Source organism: Cottoperca gobio, chromosome 19 (genome assembly GCF_900634415.1).
Source record: "Cottoperca gobio chromosome 19, fCotGob3.1, whole genome shotgun sequence".
NCBI lineage: Eukaryota > Metazoa > Chordata > Actinopteri > Perciformes > Bovichtidae > Cottoperca > Cottoperca gobio.
The window spans coordinates 14,037,118-14,059,513 of record NC_041373.1 but is presented as its reverse complement, the minus strand read 5'-3'; the positions used below and the strand labels follow the sequence as shown (position 1 = coordinate 14,059,513).

General features: G+C 43.3%; 1 protein-coding gene across 1 annotated transcript in view; it reads right to left on the bottom strand.

Moving 5' to 3' along the window:
* Positions 1–22,396, bottom strand: part of lrp2b (low density lipoprotein receptor-related protein 2b) — a 38,751-nt gene that overhangs the window by 2,313 nt on the left and 14,042 nt on the right. Inside the window, 55 exon segments of the mRNA XM_029455718.1 lie at positions 20–173; positions 1,360–1,479; positions 1,867–2,049; positions 2,273–2,493; positions 2,658–2,786; positions 3,052–3,098; positions 3,100–3,218; positions 3,330–3,473; positions 3,631–3,756; positions 4,052–4,183; positions 5,038–5,166; positions 6,141–6,263; positions 6,521–6,658; positions 6,998–7,114; positions 7,201–7,317; positions 7,600–7,719; positions 7,950–8,078; positions 8,191–8,436; positions 8,629–8,825; positions 9,388–9,565; positions 9,662–9,785; positions 9,787–9,886; positions 10,028–10,198; positions 10,470–10,625; positions 10,821–11,320; positions 11,322–11,335; positions 11,558–11,853; positions 11,946–12,147; positions 12,332–12,463; positions 12,638–12,757; positions 12,917–13,042; positions 13,264–13,506; positions 13,945–14,148; positions 14,518–14,807; positions 14,913–15,071; positions 15,187–15,352; positions 15,935–16,382; positions 16,689–16,847; positions 16,849–16,926; positions 16,928–17,119; positions 17,121–17,164; positions 17,360–17,551; positions 17,655–17,891; positions 18,345–18,447; positions 18,449–18,475; positions 18,518–18,599; positions 18,685–18,689; positions 18,850–19,027; positions 19,556–19,665; positions 20,038–20,181; positions 20,467–20,633; positions 20,721–20,849; positions 21,010–21,187; positions 21,401–21,629; positions 21,921–22,105. Of these exon segments, the coding sequence (XP_029311578.1) occupies positions 20–173; positions 1,360–1,479; positions 1,867–2,049; positions 2,273–2,493; positions 2,658–2,786; positions 3,052–3,098; positions 3,100–3,218; positions 3,330–3,473; positions 3,631–3,756; positions 4,052–4,183; positions 5,038–5,166; positions 6,141–6,263; positions 6,521–6,658; positions 6,998–7,114; positions 7,201–7,317; positions 7,600–7,719; positions 7,950–8,078; positions 8,191–8,436; positions 8,629–8,825; positions 9,388–9,565; positions 9,662–9,785; positions 9,787–9,886; positions 10,028–10,198; positions 10,470–10,625; positions 10,821–11,320; positions 11,322–11,335; positions 11,558–11,853; positions 11,946–12,147; positions 12,332–12,463; positions 12,638–12,757; positions 12,917–13,042; positions 13,264–13,506; positions 13,945–14,148; positions 14,518–14,807; positions 14,913–15,071; positions 15,187–15,352; positions 15,935–16,382; positions 16,689–16,847; positions 16,849–16,926; positions 16,928–17,119; positions 17,121–17,164; positions 17,360–17,551; positions 17,655–17,891; positions 18,345–18,447; positions 18,449–18,475; positions 18,518–18,599; positions 18,685–18,689; positions 18,850–19,027; positions 19,556–19,665; positions 20,038–20,181; positions 20,467–20,633; positions 20,721–20,849; positions 21,010–21,187; positions 21,401–21,629; positions 21,921–22,105 (8,759 nt within the window).

Sequence of the window (22,396 nt, the reverse complement as noted above, 5' to 3'; positions counted from 1 at the left end):
TCTTCTGGCTCCATCTCACCTGAATCTTGGCATGGAGGGCATGGAGGGCATGGAGGGCATGGAGGGCAAGTGTCTCCGTACCCCCTCCAGCAGGTTGGACTTCTTCCTGGCAGCATAGACCAGAGCAACCAGCAGAGCCACGATCAATACTGTCACTCCAATCGCTATTCCAACTGAGCGGAGGGAAACAGACAAAGGAGGGGGCAAAATGCAGCTTATTAATAATGACTATAATGAATAAGAAAATAATGAATTCTGTTATGTTTTATTTTGTAGCCATAAAATCAATTATACTTGAGGTTGAGACCACGTTGTATACGTTTGTCTGGCAGTAATCTCCCGTCCAGTCTGGAGGACATCTGTGAATAGCAACATTTCAAAACTCATTTACAGAATTTGTTTTATTAGTTTGTTGTATTTGGATTATATTGTTTATTAATATATATTTCATGTATTTTGAATTTGTGGTTGTAAATTATGGAAGCCCAGAGGTGACTTTGTTAAAATGATAATGTAAACTTAACTTAATTCCACAAAAGCGTTAAAATGTTCATGTACATTTAATTTCTCTAAGTCGTACAGGAGACAATATTCAAATGTTAATTCAAATTTGAAAATGTAATTAAATATGATTTTCATTTGTGTAAACAATATTTAAGTCGATTGATTGCTTTCTTACTTGCAAAGAGCCTTGTTGTCGTCAAAGTAGCAGGTGCCTCCATTCTGACACTGACATGGTGGGGGCATGGTTGGCGGTGGATCAAACCCTGAAATCATTTATATGAATAACAATCAGAACACTGAAAGGAACTGTTTAATGCCTCGTTGTATAAAATATTAATATATTATTGGGACGTCAATAGGGATGTAAAGGCCCCGTCACACATATCCGTATGACAGAAACGTATGCCGGCGCATACGAACATTTGTCAGAGTCCAAATACGTCCAACTTTTCATCGGATTGGAAAAGTGAACGTATACAGATACGCATGTCTAACCTATTGATCGCGCATCACTTCCTAATACAAAATGTATCAGACGAATGCCCAACGAATGCATAAGATATAGAAAATATCAGCAACACGCTGGTGTACGTAGATATAAGGTAAGGTATAAGTAGGTTGGTATTTGGCTTCATATTAACTCATACTTGGCATTTCTCGACTCTATTGAATCTCTGCCCTCATCATCTTTACGGACATCTATAATGATCATTTTCGTTGTGTTGCAGGCGAGATCATGCAAAGAGAAAATGATGAACGCTGCAACTGAGGTCTGAGATTAAGTTCAGCCACTTCAATACACGACGCCCCGTTGTTTTTATGTCACATACGGTGGAAAATAAATCTTTTTCTCACCAGCGTCACATTCAGTGTGACTGCCGGGGATGAAGCTGGTGCCCTGGGGACAAGCGCAGGTGTAACCTCCCGGCCGGAGCAAACACAGATGGCTGCAGGTTCCCTTACACGGATTCTTCACTGCAGAGACAGCGAAGAAGGAAGTAAAGGTGCTTTGATTATTTCATTTCAACAAGTTTAAGTGAAACAACAAAATGAATAGCCGTGCAAAAAAAGAAAAGCTGCACAGCATTCGAATGTTGATTTCAACGTTATGAATGAAGTTTCAAACTATTCGATACAGCCTTATCATAATGTCTAACGCAATACTAACATAATATATCAGCCAATAATAAAAACTAACACAAATAAAACAGATGAAACATGATTCTATCAGGGTGGTATATACTGTAAACAAACATCTACAACACATGCACATTATACTCAGTATAGTATATACTCAGCTTAGTACAGTAGAGCTTCTGTTACTGTTTGTTTATTGAATATGTGAGTGAGTGTGCAGCTTACTTGCTATGGAGTTGTATCTCTGCTGCTGGTACACAGAGATCTGGGACAGCCACGGCCCGGCAGTCAGCAGCTTGGTCTTGACTCCGCGGCCAAACTTGTCCTGCCGGAACACTTCTCCTTTCTCCTGAGTGCTCCAATAAACGTGACCCTCGAACACGCTCACACTGAAGGGGTTTCTCACATCTAGACGAGGCGCAACAACATGTCTTAACTGAGCCCCAATGATGGAGATAGATACTCAATGTATGGGATATGGATGGATGATGTGGGTTCTTGAGGATTAATGGAATCTCTGAAAACTACTATAACTTATGAGCATAGTCCCCTTTAGATAAATGATGTACCTTATGATTTACAGTCTCACATTTAACATCTCATCTCAGGCTTCTTCCTTCTTAATCCTCACCTATGTAGACGGCAGTTCTACGGCCATCTCCTGAAGGAAGAACAGACTCTATGCGGCTTTCCTTGGAGTCAGACCAGTAGATTCTGTCATCGTTGGTAAAGTCGATTGACAGGCCAGTAGGCCAACCCAGGCTGTCGGCCACCAGGACTTTCCTCTCCTGACCATCCAGCCAAGAGCACTCGATCTTGGCTACGTCCCCACGGTCTGCCCAGTACAACATACTGCAGGAACATAGCAGAGATTAATGTTCCACAAATGTTTAAAGGGGAACACAATCTTACTAGAAAAGGACATCCAAAATGTAAAATATTTGAATTGAGCAACATAAAGTGACGCAAAACGATATTAACAGCCTGATTATTCCCTGGTAGCCAATCTGTCTCACCCCAGTCGTGGGTTGACGGCCACAGCAGACGGATGGCCCAGCTCAGTCTTGACTAGTTGCTTCCTGTAGCGTCCGTCCAACATGGCCACCTCTAACCTCTTCACCCTGGAGTCTGCCCAATAAAGGTTCCTACAGGCAGAAGAATTACAAAACTATTCACAAAATATGCTTTTGAAGTTCTATCAAGAAGCTGCACATTTCTTTCTTTATCAATCAGTACAGGTTTGTATATGTAGCGACAGCACTGTAACTGATGAAGGTTCTTCATTTACCAATTTGATTGTAGGTTGTTTCATTCATGTAGATGAAAAAACGTTTGACTGATGAACTAATGATCAAGGCATCAAGGCATCAGACTACTGGAGGAATGTGGACGAGGTAAGTTCAAACGCACCTTCCCACCCAATCCACAGCGATGCCGTCTGGTCTGGTGATGTATTTGAATGCCGAGGTTAACAGCAGCACCGATGTTGTTACTGCCATCATCCACTGAAGGTATGTACGCTCTCTTAATGGCACCTTCTACAGAGTCCTTACCGGCTACAGTGAAGTACACCATACCTGAGAAAACACGAGGACGTCATTAAACAAGTTCCTCTGATTTAAGATTTGTCTTTACTGTATTTTGTGTCTTTCGTGCAGTGTCTAGTTTTAATCTGTGCGTAACCGTACTGAGTCCGGTGTTGTTGTGGTCCCAGTCGTAGTCCAGAGCCATGATGTGCTCCTCTTCTTGGAGGAAGTCGTGGTAGGCCTCCGTCTGCAGGTTGAACCTCCGGATACGAATGTTCTCTGGTAGAAGCAGCAGCGGAGTCGTTCCTGAGGGAGACGCAGACATTCACACTTCAGTTTCATACATCTTGTGCTAATGTCTGTATACTTCGTTCCACCTTTGTCTGTCTAATTTGTCACTTTGTTTTTTTAAACGGTGTCACACTGACATATTAAATAATAAATCTAAAAAGTTCATTCTCACCCTCAGCCTCGCACATGTTGCCGTCGCCCACTTTCCGGTAGCCGGGGGCACACTCACAGTCGTAGCCGCCCTTGGTGTTCTTACAGACCTGAGGACAGGTGCCGAACACCTCACACTCATTGATGTCTGCAAGAGGGAGAAGAGATCGTGAGAAAGGGATCAGGTTTTACCCTCCAGATCTTTAACTGGAATGATGAAACTTTATTAAATACTCATCTTTTGATAACATATCTGAGTGCAGTCATGTGTGTATGACTTCAATAGGCCCTAAGAGAGAGAGAGAGAGAGAGAGAGAGAGAGAGAGAGAGAGAGAGAGAGAGAGAGAGAGAGCGAGAGAGAGACAGAGAGTGTGTGTGTGTGTGTGTGTGTGTGTGTGTGTGTGTGTGTGTGTGTGTGTGTGTGTGTGTGTGTGTGTGTGTACCCAGGCAGGTGTAGGTGCTGTCTGGGTCCACGCTGTATCCGGGCCTGCAGGAGCAGATGAAGCCGGTGCCGTTCAGGTTGGTGCACTCGTGCTGGCACACCTTCTCTTCACAGTTGCGATCGTGGCCAAAATCTGGAGCCAGACAACACAGAGCGCAACTCGGACACATTTAAAAAAGCTTTCGTCTCTAATTTAAGAGCCGTTTACTTTTGATGAAATCCAACAATGGCTTTATTAACATAATCCAACTATTGACTATAATCCAGGTCACAAGGATTTATGACTGAACCCTCATGTATCTGAACATAAAACAGGATCATTCATTATCAGAGTTTAGCCGTAACTGGGATATTCTGTTCTGAAATGATGTTTATGCAATAAGAAGCCAGAGCTACCAGGTAAGAGAAAAGAGAAAACTATCCCATAATGACATCATATCCATCATTATGATAACATTATCTCTAAATGCAATTCTTTTTTACATAAATAATAAGAAAGTGTTCTCGTAAATACAAGATTCAGATCTTATGATTACAAGATCTTTCCATAATTATATGACGCCGGGTCATTATTGGGTCACAGCCCTGGAGATGCAGAACATGGATGGATGGATAAGTCAAAATTACACAATAATAAAGTCATTATTATGAGTTAACATCTCTTTTTACTTGGAGTGCAATGTGTTTCCTTAAAAGACCAAAATATTGTATAATAATAATAATAGGAAAAAAGATCTCATAAACATGTTGCATAATTATGAAATGTGATATTTATATTTATATTATGCAATCCATCTTTCTTTACAATTTGATCTGCTATTATCTGTGTACATAATCTCGCTATAATTATGTAATTATATAATTATTTTCAATACTGAACCAAAACATCTAGATGCAACTGACTAACGAACTGTAACGTCACATTTAATAGCAACATGTAATAAGTCTAATATCTCCAGTAAGTGTAAGTGTAAGTGTGCTACTCACTGCAGCCTAACTCATCAGTGCGGTCCCCACAGTTGTCATTGTGGTCACATACGTATGGCAGGGCCACACAGTGTCCGTTGGTGCATTTAAACTCTTCCAGTGTGCAGGGCGGCAGCGTGGGCTCGCGGCCTGAGAAGGACACAGTTAGAATGAGTCATAAACACAAGTATGCAGTATGAAGGTTGAGTGGATACACAACCCTTTTATAGAAGCATGTCCACCTGCACTAGTCTTCTCTTCACTCTACAACTGTCTAAATACCAAAAAAAGATGAATAAAACGTGTGGAAATTAATGGACTGCCCACACATAAGACCCAAGCATGCACATACATAGGCATGCTCCCACGCAGTAAAGTCCTCAGATGTAGCCACGTACTTATACACATGGCAACATCCCATATATTCACTATTCTTCTGAAGGCTTCTCCACAGCTTCCCCTGTTCACGTCCACTTTGATCACTACTTAATCCCCTCTCAAAATAATTTGCTGTGATTGATGTTTAAGCTGATTGTGTAACAATTCCATAAAACAGAGTATTTTTTTATCCCTTGTATGTTTCAGGCTTTGTGACCCGTGCAAACATACTGGTATCATTTTGGGATTTCCCCATTTCATTGGCCTGAGAGATGAAGATTCAGGAGGCATTAGTGTTGTCCTGACTAATCCTTGGGGATCCCACAAACTGATGATTAGTGGTGCATTTGCATCAACCTGAATTTTATTACAAATCTGTATTGAAAGAAGAAAAAGTAACATTTTAATATAAAAAAACAATAAAAACTGTTGTAAACAAAAGCTCATTTATTATATGCAGAGGCACAGTGTGTCTATACGTTTACCTCTGTGTGCATATTGTTCTGCTTGTTTCTGTGTGTGAACATCTCTATGCCTCGTCTTTGGTCCTTTTGCTTAGAATGAATTTGAGTTCTGCCATTTAAGAAACTGAGTTGGTGTGTGAGGATGTTACACACATTCCATGTTAGACAAAAAATAGCACTGGCAATGTTTACATTCCCCATAGCTCTGATTGCCTATGTATGTATTTGTATGTGCATGTGTGTGTGTGTGTGTGTGTGTGTGTGTCTGTGTGAGAGTCATACAGAGTTCTTCCTCCTCGTCACTGCCGTCTCCACAGTCGTCCTTCTGGTTGCACAGCAGGCCGGAGTAGATACAGTAGTTATTTGCACAGCGGAACCTGGATGGCATCTCACAGGTGATGTTCACTGCACAAGCACAAAACACGAATCTGAGTTAAGATCGACCTCTAAATTATTAAAAACACACGGCTACTTTTAATCATGGTTGCTTATCAAGCCTTTAACTGTCTTCTCTCTTCATCATTGTTGATTTAAGTACGAGGAAGAGTTAACAGGAGAGAGCAGTTGCAGAACTCCAGATTATTTTGTCAAAGAAAATCACACACACACCAACCACACACACCACACACACCACACACACACACACACAAAATGTTTCTCACAGCATAACTTGAGCTGTTCGTCAGAGCGGTCCCCGCAGTCATCAACACCATCACACACCCAGCCCTGGCTCACACACAGATGGTTTGCACACTGGAACTGGTAAAGAGGGCACCAACGGCCTCCTGGGTAACGAGTAGCTGTTGGGGTAGGAAAAAATAATGAATCAACAGATCTCCTTAAAGTAAACATTTAGATGACATCATTGATTAGCTCTCTTCATGATCTTTTCAGATCCACCACTCTTCATAAATAACTGGGTTTAACGGTTTAAAACCAGCTTCCAGTCTGCTTATTTAACTGTGTGTGATGTGTATGATGTCCTACCGTCGCATATTTTAGACATTTAAAACGTGTATAATTCAAGACTAAGGAAATGCAGATGCCTCATACACACCCACTCACAAACAAATACAAGTGCACTAAAACGCTGTCGGGGCCCAGGCACTTTGCCATTAGTTTTCATGTTGTTTACTTACGACAGCTGGTCTCATCTGACAGGTCGTTACAATCGGGCCGGCCGTCACACTGCAGAGCAGCAGGGACGCAGTGACCCGAGTCACACTGGAAAGATCCTGGACGACACGTGTGCAACTCTGGAAGAGAGCCAGGATGGTAACGAGTGTCGTTTATTGACAGAGAATATTTCAAGGAAGTGAGTTTGTGTGCAGCTCCTGCTCACCACAGTCCCGCTCATCGGAGTTGTCGCCGCAGTCGTTGTCATGGTCACACACCCAGTTTCCAGGGATGCACTGAGCGTTGTCACATCGATACTCACTTTCAGAGCAAGGTCGTGGCTCTATATAATCACCATAAGAAAGAATGTCTTACTGTTCATAAATACCTAACACAGGCTCAAACTATACAAGGAGACAGTTTGTCAAGATGATTTATTTATACAGTGTGTGTGAGTGTGTGTGAGTGTGTGAAACCGTGAGTACAACGGAAAGGTTAGCTTAGCTTTAAGGGAAATTATATCAGTAAATTATTTTTTGAAACTGCCAGATTTATTCATAATCCAAAATACATGACACGACTTATTTATGGAATAAATAATTAAAATATGGAGTATGACACTTACGGCAGTTTCTTTCATCTGAGCCGTCACCACAGTCGTTGGTGCCGTCACACTGCCAGCGGATTGGGACGCAGCGGTGGTTGTCACATCGGAAATCTCCCAGAGGATCACAGGTCACCTCCTCTGTTAGGACACAAAGTCAGACATGGTTGGATTAAAAGATGATTCAAACTTGTGGTCAATGACCCCATGTTTTAAAAATAAAAACTGCATCTCTGTTGATCCTCAAGAAACTCTTTAGGCATATTTAAAACACGTACAGTAATGCACAGTGTTGTGTTTGTAACTAGTCTTTGTTACAGCCCTGCCTCACAGAACATAACACAGAGAAACATGAAAACACGAGCACTGACCGCAGCCTTGCTCGTCGCTGTTGTCGATGCAGTCATTGCTGCCGTCACAGCGGGCCCACTGAGGAATACAGCGGTAGTTCGTCTTACAGGAGAACTCAGTGTCCTCATGACACTTGTAGTCTGGACCCACTGGGCGGAAAAAGATAAGAGACGTGAGAGACCTTTAGTCAACTAAAACTGAAATAGCCGACAAAATGAGCACTAATTCACTAAGACTGCCACCTTATAATGTGCCACTTACTGCAGGTTTCATACGGCTCATCAGAATGATCCCCGCAGTCGTCCTGGACGTCGCACACATAGCTCGACGGCACACAGCGCCCGTTGGCACACTGGAACTGTCCCGGTATGCAGGTCTTCTGGCTACAAGTCTCTGCGTCCTCGTCGCTGCCGTCTCCACAATCATTCACTCCGTCACAGTGCCAGGACACAGGGATGCACATCTTGTTTTTACACTGGAACTGGTTTTCCTGGCATCGATGGTCACCTGCGGGGACAGACTGCAGCTTGACTTGTGTCTGTGACTGACTATACGACATGAAGCCCGGCCAATGCCTTCATTTCTACCAGTAAATGTTCTATTTCTTAAGTCATGTTCAAAATCCAAACAAATGTAAAGACAACTGTAGAACAAGTTTAAATTTAGATTTTCTACACTATTACAGTAACTTTTTCATACTGCAAAGAGCTGCATCCTCATCTGAACTGTCAGGGCAGTCTGCGTGGCCGTCGCAGATGAAGCCGGGGTAGGTACAGTTGCCATCTTGACACTGGAACTGGCCGATGGGGCAGTAACGGGGCGGGCAGGTCTGAGGTTCATCTGAGCCGTCACCGCAATCTGATTGGCCGTCACACTTCCACCAAATAGAAATGCACCTAATGACAAGAGAGAGTACAAACAGGTGAGCTTAGAGAATATAAATGTTAAAAAGTATATAATCTAACCTCTACTTCTGCCGATGACACTATTTACCTTGTCTGCTTTGTTCAATTGTTTGTTCATACGAGTACATCTTTCAGTTCTTTAGCTCTTATTTTCTAATATATCTTAGTGGCAGACATTGAATGCCTTTTCTCCTTCTTCGGTGAACTATGTAAACACCAGAGAAATTATGGAAATAAGTCAAGGGCAAAGTCTGATATGGTGCTTTTAGTTTGCACAGAAACATTTAGAAGAAAATCTATATAACTTATCATAACCTAAACACCGACAGTGTCCTGTAACTGTAAATCTAGATAACATTCTACAATATTCACAAATTTACTAAAAAAGCTATCAGGAAATTCTCAAAGTCTTTTTTAGCCATATTCATTGCACCACAATCTGCAACAAAAACATAATTTTTCAAAGAGTTTACTGTGAAAAAACAGTGAGACTGGCTAGATGAATGGAGTTGTAAGGACCGTGAAGTGTCAGGTGACTTTAGATTTGACTGACTTCTCATTGTCCCCACAGCGGAACTGGGTACTGGAGCAGTCGGCGACACACTGGATCTTGAAGCCCACAGAGAGGCCGATGAAGTGATCTGGACACTGGCAGGAAGCTTGCTGCCCACCCGGAGCAATCAGACACAAGTGACTGCAGGTCAGGTGATGGGAGGAGCAGGGGTTTTCACCTGGGAAATAAAGTTCAATAAAAATAACATATTGGGAAATTCTGCAGTCCATTGAGACAATAAGAATACAAGCATCTACAGTTCGAAGGGACATACTGCGAGGCTGCCTGTAGGGGTGGTAGACGCGAATGTCATATGGCCGATGCGTGTTGTTGCCCATGATTGTGCGCTGTTCGCCAGTGTACTTGTGAGCCTTCTCCACGGTGTGCGTGTTCCAGTCCTGTCCAATAGACCCAGTCCTCAAACAGGGAAGCAGCAAAGACATGGGGAAGTGTGCCAGCAATGGCCCGGTGTCGGTTCTGGCCGTCCATGTCTGCAAAACTGAAGGTTGATACAATGGAGGGTTAATACATGTAGTAAGTGTTACTTCCAATATTATACAGGGGGAAACAATTCAGATCCCCATTGAAGGATACTTGATGGCAATTCAAAATGGACTTGTGTCTGAATTTCTAAACTCACTCCAGGAAGTTAAGGTGGGAATCAGCAAAGAAGATCTTGTTGGTGGTGTAGTCTATGGTCAGAGCATTGGGCCACTCCAGCTTGGTTGTGATAATGGCACTGACATTGCTTCCGTCCATGCCAGCTCTGCCGATATATGCTGCGTCACCCCAGTCAGTCCAGTACAGCCACCTGGGAAAAATAGAGGACAGGTACATTGTGGATATTTAACATTATAAATCTTCAGCAAACAGCTAGTAATACATAATATCATATTTCTGGATGCATTTTATTACCTTTCCTATTCCTGTGCCTAACTGGATCAGCATAGACAGCACAATATTACATAGCCAATGCAGATTTATTTTGTGTTTGTGTTGTGTGTGTGTGTGTGTGTGTGTGTGTGTGTGTGTGTGTGTGTGTGTGTGTGTGTGTGTGTGTGTGTGTGTGTGTGTCTCAGTACCCATATTTAGGGTTAACAGCCACAGCACGAGGTCGGCTGATAAGATAAGTCGTATTTCCATCTTGGAACTCTCCTGACAGCAGAGTCTTCTGGTAGCGCCCATCCAGCTCCATCACATGAAGTGAAGCGTAATAACCATCCACCCAGTAAAACTTCCTGTAACATACAAAACGTTTACACTGACATCCCTGCAGCGAGACTCATAACAACAGTGTTTACAAAGACACAATTCTACTGCAGATTTAAAATTGGTTTCCACATAAACTTGTTATTGTTGAATAAACTATCAAATAATGAATTATTTATTGACAAAAACAGCTTTATTAATAAAGTTCCTTCCATTTCACACACCTGCCCACCCAGTCCAGTGCCAGGCCTTCAGCTCCTCCTACTTCGTCTTTCAACATCTCCCTGTCGGTCCCGTCAAAACGCATCCTCTCAATCTTTCTTGACCCTGCATCCAGCCAATAAAGCCTCTTCTCTTGGTCGTCAAAATCTAACGCCACCACATTGGAAAGCCCCTGCAGGACGATACTCAGATGTGACCCGTCAGTGGTCAAATTGCGGATGTAGTAGCGATTACTGTACAACAGGTATGGGGTAATGCCACTGTTCTGACGACAGGTGCGTCCATCTGGTTCACGGATGTACCCCGGGGCACATTTGCAGTGGTACGAGCCAACAGTGTTCTCGCAGATCTGGCTGCAGACGGCAGGTGTGCTGGAACACTCCTCGAGGTCCTCGCAGGCTTTGCCATCTGGCATGAGTTGGTAGCCGGGGTTACAGGAGCAGTAGTAACCGGTGAGGGTGTCGGTGCAGAGCTGGGCACACTTGTGGACCGACGGGTTTCGGACATTCATTGACTCCTAAACAGAACGAGGAATGAAGGTGAAGTAGACAAAATTGAGCATTTATTGCTTCTCTCTCTGTAAACAGGTTCAAGTAGAAAGCCAAAAGTATGAACCTGAAAATTAGCACATATGTCCGCATTAGGTACACGTGTACATTCATATATTCTAAGATAGTGCTGCTATTCATTTACCTTATATCAATATTGTCACATAGCATCATATTTCTGTATCTCTCACCGCATCCTTTTTCGTCGCTGTTGTCCTGGCAGTCCTTCTGTCCGTTGCACACCTTATTGATGTCGATACAGTCGCCTGACTTGCACATGTACTGCTGGGGAGCACAGGTGGGCTGGGGCGTGGTGCACAAGCTGTCCGCCTCATCTGAGCCATCCATGCAGTCGCTCTCCCCGTCGCAAGTGAAGGAGGACGAGATGCAGGCGCCGTTGCCGCAGGTGAACTGGTTGATGCTGCATGTGTCATATGTACAGTCCAATTCATCACTGCCGTCCCCGCAGTCGTTCACACGGTCGCAGCTGGGGAGGAGGAAACAAGATAATTACTTTTTCGGACTGGTAAACTAATGATTATAAATACTTTTATACACTCACGCACACTTCCTACTTACTGATAGGGGAGGACGATGCAAAGCCCGTTGGAACAGGCAAACTCGTTCAAATGGCAGGTGCGGTTGGGGCAGTTCTGGAGCTCATCAGCTGCGTTGGCGCAGTCTTTGTCCCCATCACACACAAAGCTTAGCGGCACACAGCGCGGGTAGCCGGGGTACCAGGTTAGACAGGTGAACTGGTTGGAACTGCAGGTGCGTTGGCCTGAAGGGGACAGAGAGAGGAGGAGAAGGGTCAACGGGGGATGAACTATATGATACCATAAACATATGCAATATCAGACATTTAGCCGTAAATATTTGTTTTGCTCAAATATAGAATATGTTTCTAGCCTCTAACACAGATTATCAGTATTACCTTCACACAGGGTAATGAATAAATGTCTCACCACACTGTAGTTCAGGAGCCTCGTCACTGTTGTCCCAGCAGTCATTGTTGCCATCGCAGACCAAAGACTGGGGGATGCAGTTTCCATTGGTACAAGTGAACTGGCTGGGACTGCATGTTTTGATTTGATCCACTGCAGAGCAGCAAAGAAAGAGAAATCATTTTCAAGATGCATTAAGAGATCTGCTCCAATCACAGACCGTAATCAGTCAATTGAGTCATGTCAAGATATCAAGACACTGAACGTGGTCCCTGAATGTAAGATGTACCCGTCTAAAAAGCCTAGATTTCAATGCAGAGAACTCACCACAGGAAAGAGGTTCATCTGTCCCATCATTGCAGTCTTGGATGGAGTCACACACCCAAGAGTCAGGGATACACTTCCCTCCATCGCAGCTGAACTGATTCGGAGAGCATGTACGACCCGCTGTAGCACAGGAACACAAATATATATCCATGTAAAGTTCTACTGAATCTAACCAGCATGTAAAACATGAAGTCGGTAGGTGATACAGTTACTACCAGCATGTCTCTGTTTCTTACGCTCTCTCTCAGCAGTAGGACAAATGTCCAGTAATCAACGTACCGCAGAAGAGAGGATTCTCATCACTGTTGTCTCCACAGTTGTTGTAGCCATCACACAGGTTCTCAGGGTAGATGCAGATGTTGTTGCGGTCACACTTCACCTGGCCCGCAGGACATGTCCTGTCAGCTGGAGAGGGCAAAGATCAAAACATCAACCAAAGGATCAAAAACACGGGACACATTATTACTTATTCAGCTGCACAGAATGGATATTACTCGTGCAGTGGAACAAACAACGTTAGAATAACAATTTCCTAACCGTTTTCCAATCTTGAGTATCTAATTTTCCACCGTAATCAATCCATCATTTCAAGAATCAATCTCTTGATGAGCCTAATCAACACTCACGGCAGTTGATTTCGTCAGAAGTGGCGTTGTCTCTGCAGTCGTTGTGGCCGTCACAGACGAAGGCTGCACTGATGCAGCGTCCGTTGCCGCAGGTGAACTCGGTAGCGGGGTTGCATGTGGGGAAGGCGCAGCCTCGCTCGTCACTGTTGTCACCACAGTCGTCTGTGTAGTCACAGGCGTAGCTGAGCGGCAGGCAACGCCCATTGTCACAGGTGAAGTCCATGGCGGAGCAGGTGTGGAAGGCTGAGCAGGAGGAACAACAGAGTGCTGATTTAACTCTCTGTGAAATTTATGTTTTAAGCATTCTGTTGTTTAGTTAAAAGCAATCCAAAGTTTAGCAGACAATACTATTTTACCAATAATACAAACAAACAATAACAAAATGTGCGTGTCCCTTGTCCAAGTTGAAATTGCGTAGCACCTCTGATACCTAATGGGGGGTTAAAATAAAAAATAAAAATTTGAGGGGGGGGTTTTAGTGCCTTTATTGATAGTACAGAATGAGATATGAAAGGGGGGAGAGAGGGCATGCAGCAAAGGGCCATGGGTCAGAATCGGACCCCAGGCCACTGAGGCTTTGCATATGGGTCGCCCGTTATACCAGGTGACCTGGGTTGCTTCTACCTCCCCACTAAATGTAACCATTCACTGTTTAAAGTCAGATTAAACCTCTTCTCTCACCACACACTCTCTCCAGCTCATCAGAGTTATCCTGGCAGTCGTTGTAGGCGTCACACTTCCAGCTTGCTGTGATGCAGTTGCCATTGAGACAGGTGAACTGCTCTGGCTGACAGCGTTTCCCTGACTCTTTGATACAGTCTTTGCCGTTGTTGGCCAGGTACCACTTCCCCAGATGAGGACACTGGCACTCGGGCCCCAATGGACCTGCAGGAGAGATTATGGGAGGTGAGGGAATTTAAGAATGGAGAGGAACTGAAGGGAACACAGAGATAACCTTTATTTTTAATTAGCAGTACTGTGTGTCTCTTTGTGTTGTTCAGGAAGTTAAGAACTTGCTCTGACTTTTTAGTGAGCAAGTTCTAAATGGAAATGAAGAACTCATTTTAGAAACCAAACACTTACCAAGCTTCAAGAGGTTTTATGGAAGATTTGATTTTTTATATTATGCAGTATTACGTTTTATAAGCCTGAATTGTATGTATGTATAACCAATAATACTATATTATTTTTCTGTTAGTTGATGTGTTACTTGGAGTAGGGGATTCAGTGCCTTGTTTAGTTGTCTGCTCTTACCAGAAACACAGATATTACTGCAGCCTCCGTTGAACTGCTGACAGGAGCTGTTGCAGCTCTCCTGCTTAGATGCAGCATAAACATGGATGTCGTTTGGTCGGTACTGCAGGTCCTGGGCCAGCACTGTGAAGCCAGAGCCATCGTCCTTCCCGGCCCTAAAGACGGCTCTCTCCGTCCAGTCGGTCCAGAAGATGTCCTGTTGGAAAACAGTCATCGCGTATGGGTACTGCACCCCCTGCACGATCACTTGTCGGTTCTCCCCAGTCAGAGAGGACCTCTCAATCCTTTCACTGCAGGAAGCAGCGGGGGAGAAGAGGAGTTGTCAAAAAATGTGAGCATTATAGGATCTCCTGCAACCGTAAATATATATATATATAAAATACAAATGGACATACAATGAGGAATCAGCCCAGTAGAGCATCCTTTCCTCGTAATCCAGAGACAGGCCATTGGGGGTTGACAGGCTGCTGTTGATGATGGAGATCCGGAAGTTTCCACCCAGTGTGGCCCTCTCAATCTTAGCTGGATAGCCCCAGTCAGTCCAGTACAGGTAACTGGGCAGAGAGAGCATAGTGAGAAGGAAGAAGATGAGCATCATAGTGAGTACAGAAATCATCTATGTCCAATCTGTAGACTTTGGGTAGTGAAGGAGTGGTCTGTTGCTTTTACCCATAGCAGGGGTCAACAATGATGCCCCTGGGACGGTTTGCATGGGCGATGATTGAGCGGTTCATCCCATCCAGCCCCACGGACTGGACATTGCGGCTATAGTAGTCAGTAAAGTAGAGACGCTTGTTGACCCAATCATACGCCAATCCCTCCGGGTCATCTAAATCTGAGCCGTGTAACACAGAGGAGAGGTTATTGAACAAAGAGGGACAAAAACAATGATAAGCTCATGAAGGAAATTAGAAAATGTAACAGTGTGAGAGAAGAGAGTGAAAATAAAGCGGGGAGAATTAAATATTAGTCCCAACAAAGGGAACACAGTAGGGTTGTACTATTGGTACCAAATAGTTTGAAGCTTCATTCATAACGTTGACATTTGATTTTCAACATTCAAATGCTGCACAGATCCTTTTTCTTTGCATGTCTATTCATTCTGTTTAAACCCAGTATTTCTGCACAGTTGCAGATAAAGATTAGGCTACACTAATATTATAAGTTATTATACTATTTGTAGAATTAATTCCAGTGGTGGCTGCGTAGGATTGTTTTTGACTTGTGGGATCCAAACATTTCCAATAACTCCAGATCGTTGTGAAGTCCAAAAGTCAAAATGTGTTGAAAAAAGAAAGAAGTAATCATTTCCTACATGTTTTTATCTTATGACATATTCAGCTTCAATCCATATTTGTGGCGTTGAGCCTTTCAAAAACATTATTTGAACTGCAATTACATTTAATGCTAAACTCACTTGTAGCTATAAAGACAGGCGGGCCTGTGATGGATGTCGTGGTGACGTAGCCAATTCTGCTCCGTCCGATTCCCATATACTGGGTGAAGAAAATTCTCTTCTCCTTGAAGTCATAATCCAAAGCCATCAAGTTGTAGCCCAAGTTCACCGTTGGATAGGGGGTGCCGTGATCCGTAGGATCTAACCTCAAGCTGTTCAGTGTGTAGTCTGTGGTGAAAACTAGAAACTCGTCTTGTCCATAACCACATGTTACTCCGTTATTAAGGAGTGACCCATGTGCACAGCCACATTTTGGTGCCTCCTGGCCTGGAATGGCAAAGCAGAGCTGCTGGCAACGTCCGTTATCTTCTTGACATGGGTTAAAGCCCACCTGGTTGGCAGATGTAGGCTGGACATGAGCGTCAAAGACAGAGACATCCATCAGCCCATCAAGATTGTCTCGAATAACCTGGAACCATTGGAAAGAAATGTCTCGTTATTTACAAGCATGGGCATTGCACATTCAACTGACACAGTCTGTTACACAGACTATTTACCTTTTAAGTGTTTTTCTGAGAGAATCTCACTTACAATATAATTCTCAGGACGATGATTACTAAACCAGTATTGATGCCAACTGCCAGGGCTGCAACTAACTGTTCCAGTTTCTCAAAGCACGAATCTTGTGTGTTTCTTTGTTTTATATAATTGTAAGCTGAATCATCACCATCACGAAAGCAGTAACTGTGTTGAATCAGGCAGATTTAACTCTCACCTCTGGTTGGTCTGTATTGGCTGGGTCCTTACTGGCCTGTAGGAGCTTCCCAAGCTTTTTATCCACCCACAGCATGTAGTTTCCAAATATAGCCATCCCTGTTGGAGATGGATACCGGCTCCCATATCGGACAATCTGCCTCTGTGTGCCGTCTATGGTCCATTCGGGAGATCATATCAAGAACATCATCTGTCCAGTAGAGGAAATCATTGGTGTAATCAATGGTAAGGCCACGAGGGTGACGCTAGGCTGTCTGATGCCAACACAGTGCGGTTTGTGCCATCCAGCAGGGCACGCTCAATTTTGGGTGTTTGGCCACCATCAGTCCAGAAGAGATAGCGAAGCTTAGGGCTGACAGCCACGTCACGGGGCCGATCCTGGGAGGACTTGAGGAGGATCATTCGGTAGGTGGTGTTGATGGCAAGCACCTCGAAGGAATGTCTCGCCTTCAAAGGCATTGGTGAAGTATAAGTTACCTAAGGAAGTTAATAGAGAGATGAAAAAGCTATAGTGCTTGACAGGGTAACATAGAAGTTTAGTTCTGCAAGCAATTAATACATTGACTTATTAATGTGTGATTTTTGTACTTAAGTACTTAATATATTTGCTCCTCGGGTCTCCACCCTGTAAAGATAATGGATAAATGAAGGGATGGTTGAGTGGTTTCATACCCGCCACCCAGTCTACAGCGAGGCCTTGGATGCCTCCTCTGCCAATGCCAGAGTTGAGGACAGTTTTGTAACTCCCTCCATCTGTTTTGGCCCTGAAGATGCCCCTGTATGAGGTGGTGGTGCTGTTGTCAGTCCAGTATACAAAGCCGGATTCAATATGGAGGTCCAACAGGCCCTTAATGGAGTAGGAAGCTGCAAAAAGAAAGAAATGCTACTTGTATCAACTGATCATTTGGTATTTATAGCAAAAAAAACTTACAAAACCATAATGCAGAACAATATCAAGCCAACATACTTCCACCGACAGGTACCATCGCCTCAGAGTGGTCGGAGCTGTTTATGTGGAAGCCACGGATGTACTTTGGTGTGGAGACAATTGCGAAAGATTCATACTGTTCACAGAGGGAGCCAATTTGAGAGGGGTTAAAGCCTGTGGTGCAGGCACAGGTCTTCTGATTATTTGGTTTGGGAAGACAGAGGTGGGGACATCCCCCGTTGTTGGAGCTGCAGGCGTTGGTGGTCCCTGCTGAGTCTGATGTGGGAGAGAGAAAGAAAAACATGTGTGACTTGTTTCTAAGCACTATTGTGCACATGTGTTATTCATAGAGCATTGAAAATGTATTAAATCTACTCAAGGTGTCCCTGAGATATCACGTTCACAAGAATGGGGCGGACGAATGTACCGACACCCCGCAAACATAATGCCCCGATCACAGCTGTCGCCGACGCGGAGGCATAAAAAAAGAACTATGACGTAAAGGAAGGTAAACGGCCTTATCAACACAAAAGCTACATTCAACGGATGAAATACAAGTGGCACTCCATCCTGCTGTGTGCCGTCCTTGAGGAAGACACTACACTCCTATTCGCTCACTCAGCCGCAGTAATTAACTGTTGCATAATATAACAGTCTGAATGACAACACCAAAAAAGCTCAAGGGCAGACACCTCTGAATTAAAATGAAAAACCGGTGAGTCCACATACCGTCTCTGGCGTGCACTTTGAGGGCACGCAGGCCAGACATGCCGCTCCTCATCACCACCATATTGGCACCGGTGTCCTTGTCCACCCTCTCAATGACCTCGTAGTTCCAGGTCGGTATAGTAGAGGTGGTTCTGGTGGATCGTCAGCCCCCATGGATGGGACAGGCCATTCACCACCTCCACCCGGGTTACTCCATCCATGGTGCCGCTCTCAATCTGGGCCAACAAGCAAGGAGAGGAAAAGAGGAAGAGGTTACTGAAGGTAGTTTAATCAGGATGAAGATTAGTAAAAGGTAAGCACGGGAGGTAACTTAAAAACTAGGAGAACATGTATTAAAAACAGAAGCTTGGTCTGAACACATCACATTATTTGGGTGGAAATGACTTGATGTATAGTGTGACAAAGATGTGATGTTTCATTATTAAATATACATTAAAATGGTAAACCTTTTTTCACAACTAAAAGGTGAGTACAGTCAGTTGAGGATAATTATATTAGTACATACCACCCCTGAACCCGCCACACCCCAGTACAGTTTCGTGGTCGAGAGGTCAGCAGCGATGAATCCTATGTTCGCCAGGTTGCCCGTGTAGAGGTTCCTGAGGTTTCCTCCGTCCATGTCAGCACTGCCAACCTTGGGAGGAACTCCATTGTCTGACCCCTTGTCTGTCCAAAACAGTTTCCTGTGAAGGGAAAGTGTAAATGTGAGAAACAAAAGAGTCATCATGCTGTTCTTTTCAAAGGTTTTTCAAATGAAACTCGCCTCTTCTTAAAACAACATTCAGAATATACAGACATATTAAAATGCAGGAACTGTGTCACCTATGAATGTTTATAGTTGTGGCTGGGTTATTTATATCACAAGAAACATGATTGAGATGGAGATGTTGTTGCTGGCGGAATAAAAATCCTTTTAATTTCCAATTAGGTGATGGTTTTTCAAACTATTAGACCGCTTTGTCCTTGTCAGCCGGCTTTTGTCTGCTCAATTAATGCCGTCCAATTATCGCGTCCTGGTCTATTGGTTCGGTCTTTCCAGTGCCAGTAAGTACGTAAGTACAAATGAATATGTATTGATCTCGCTTTAGAAAAACACAGAAGTCATTCAAATATGTTTGGCGATTGATGATTTGTTCCTCTCATTATTTTTTGCCATGTCACTACATTCAAGTAATAGAGCAAATACTCCACAGGTCGAGCAGAGGCTTTACCCTCGGGCTGGATCCAGGGCTATTCCAATGGGCTCTCCTGCTCCGTCCGGTTTACCAGTGGAGGTAATGAGGGTCTTCCTATAGTGCTGGTCTCCATCCACACGGATAACCTAAAGGGAAGTGTGAAGTTATGATGTAAAAACATAAATTAGGAGGTAAAACATTGATATAAGGCAAAAACAAACCCACACATGGTCAAATATTAAGAATTATACATTCCAGGAAACTAAATAAATATATACTAAATATATGAAGAAGAAATCCAATATACATATGTAATAACTGAACTAATGAATGTGCTATATAGAAAACAGTGAATGAGTTTGTTTTTTTAAATGGTTATACGCATCAACAATACAGAACCTTCTCTTATTAATCAACTTTTTTCCCAGCTGTTGTATTTTTCCCCCTCTATCATTTCAGTGTAATTTACCTTCTAGTCATTTGTTTTCTAGTAATTTAGTAATGTTTTGTCTACTTACCTCTATGGCCTTAACAGTGGGATTGGTGTAATACATTATTCGGCTTATCCAATCAAATGCCAGACCAGACGGCGAGCCCATGAAAGCAGCTGGAGCAAATTCAGACCTGTTGGTACCGCTGGTTTTCACTTTCCATATAGAACCCTGACATGAGAGCATCAGAGACCACGCATCAAAACTAGCCTTTTTTAAACTGTAGATACTCAACTAATGCGTAAACAAATAACTAAAAAACTAAGGAAAATGTTATGTTATGGACATAATCAACTCAAGCAACTTCTCTTCTACATGGATACTATTCAAGTATAACATAGGATATAATTTACTGTTGCCTTTAATAACACAATTAAAATAAAAGCTATCCTTGCATCACATTCATTTATATCATAAAAACATTCCTCCAAGGTTAAATTTAAGACCTCCACTCACAGTGCTCTGCACCCAATAAATTAACTGCTCCTGGTCATCAAAGTCAATGTCTCGTCCCTGGATAATACCAGACACGGGGACCATTGCATTGTTGGAAGGGTCAGCGGGGTCCAGAGGGATGCCTAAAATCACTGAATCTCTCACCACCATCAAGAAGGGAGTCTCATCTAGAATAAAATAAAAGTACAGATAAGAGGAACACAACATTCACACAAGGGGGTGCTATAAGATACAAGCTAGCTTCTGTAAAATACCTTTGATACAGGTGAGCTTGTCGTCACCAAGCTTCCAGCCTGACTGACAGTGGCAGGTGTAGTACCTGGGTCTAATGCCTGACAGCAGGCACAGCTGAGTGCACAGGTGTTCTCTGCATGGGTTGATGGCTAAATACAAAACCACAGTGTCAACTTCAATCAGACTTAATATGACATGTGACACTCCAGAGAGCTCAATTTATACTCAATGCTTACAGATTAGACATGCTTTTACTTTCCTACATTGCATCATTTTAATACACTTTAGAATTGTTTGATTGGAAGGTACCTGTGGGCTGTTTAATGGGATGGTCCATAACGATGCCCATGGGCTGGTAGACATTGTTCACCAGAGTGGTGATGTTGCCACCATGGAACTTGTTCGTCCTCATCACTTTTTGGGTGTAGCGCTCCGACCAGTAGATGTTGTCCTCAAAGATGGTCATACCATGTGGGTGCTGGAGAACCTGGTGTGAGGTGCACAGGGATCATGTGTTTAAGTTTAAATGTTATTAATCCAAATAACTCCCACTATTATAATGAGTAACTGCTAAAAGGAGGAAGTGTTATACTGACATTTTCCCTGATTTGTACCACATCTCAAAAATATTAAACAATACATTTTGTTGTCTTGTCCCGCAATGAGTAATATATCCCCCACTGAATGAGACTAAACCTACCATGTCACTTGCCATGACCTGATGGCGGTTATTGCCATCATAGTCACAGTAGTCAATATATTTGAGATAGGCATCAGCAAAGTAGACCCTGCGGGTGGTGTAGTCCAGGGCTAGACCGTTGGGCCAGTAGAGTTTAGTGCTGACAATGACTCGTCTCATGGCTCCATCCATGTCGGCCCGCTCAATCCTGGGGTTCTGACCCCAGTCCGACCAGAACATCATGTTGGTGCTGGGAGTAATGACAGTGTGATATTATTAAAGTAGATAAGAATTTTGATATTAATGTCTTGTGACTTCCCAGAGAGGCACGTGAGGAATACAATTAATCTTGGTGATCCAAGTTCCTTGGAAAAAAACAAGGAACATTTACCAATTTCTTTTTCTCACTATCCTCTCAGGGCTTCCGTAGTTTAGGGGCTCAAAGGTGAATTATGAAGCAAAAAGTTAAACAACAATATAATATCAATTTAAAAACCATCTAAATGCCTATGTCAGTTTCTCGTTAAGAGTCTCTACTTACTAGTTACGGGGGTCTAAAACCAGTCCGCGGGGGCTGGTAACATTCTTAGTGAGGAGGACTTTCCTAAAGCGACCGTCCAGAGTGGAGACCTCAATGTTCTCCATGACAGAGTCGGTCCAATAAAGGTTCCGACCCACCCAGTCCACAGCTATACTCTCTGGCACCATCAGACCAGTGGAGAACACCTAAAACAACAGGGACATATACTTTGTATACCTCGTTCACTAAATTACAATTTGTATATCAGCGACTCATTTTTGAATTCTTGACGAAAACGTTGTTTTCTCGCGTGGCTCCACGGTGAACGAAGAATTGAAAAATACCCCCATTTACTTCAATTCATCAAAAATGTTATCTGTTTCTTCAACAACTCAAGGTAACACAGCGTGAGTAATTGATATACAAACGGTAATTGTGGGGGTGAAATATTCCTTTTAGAGAAACTTTGTGACCAGTGGTTGAAATATCTTTTCTCT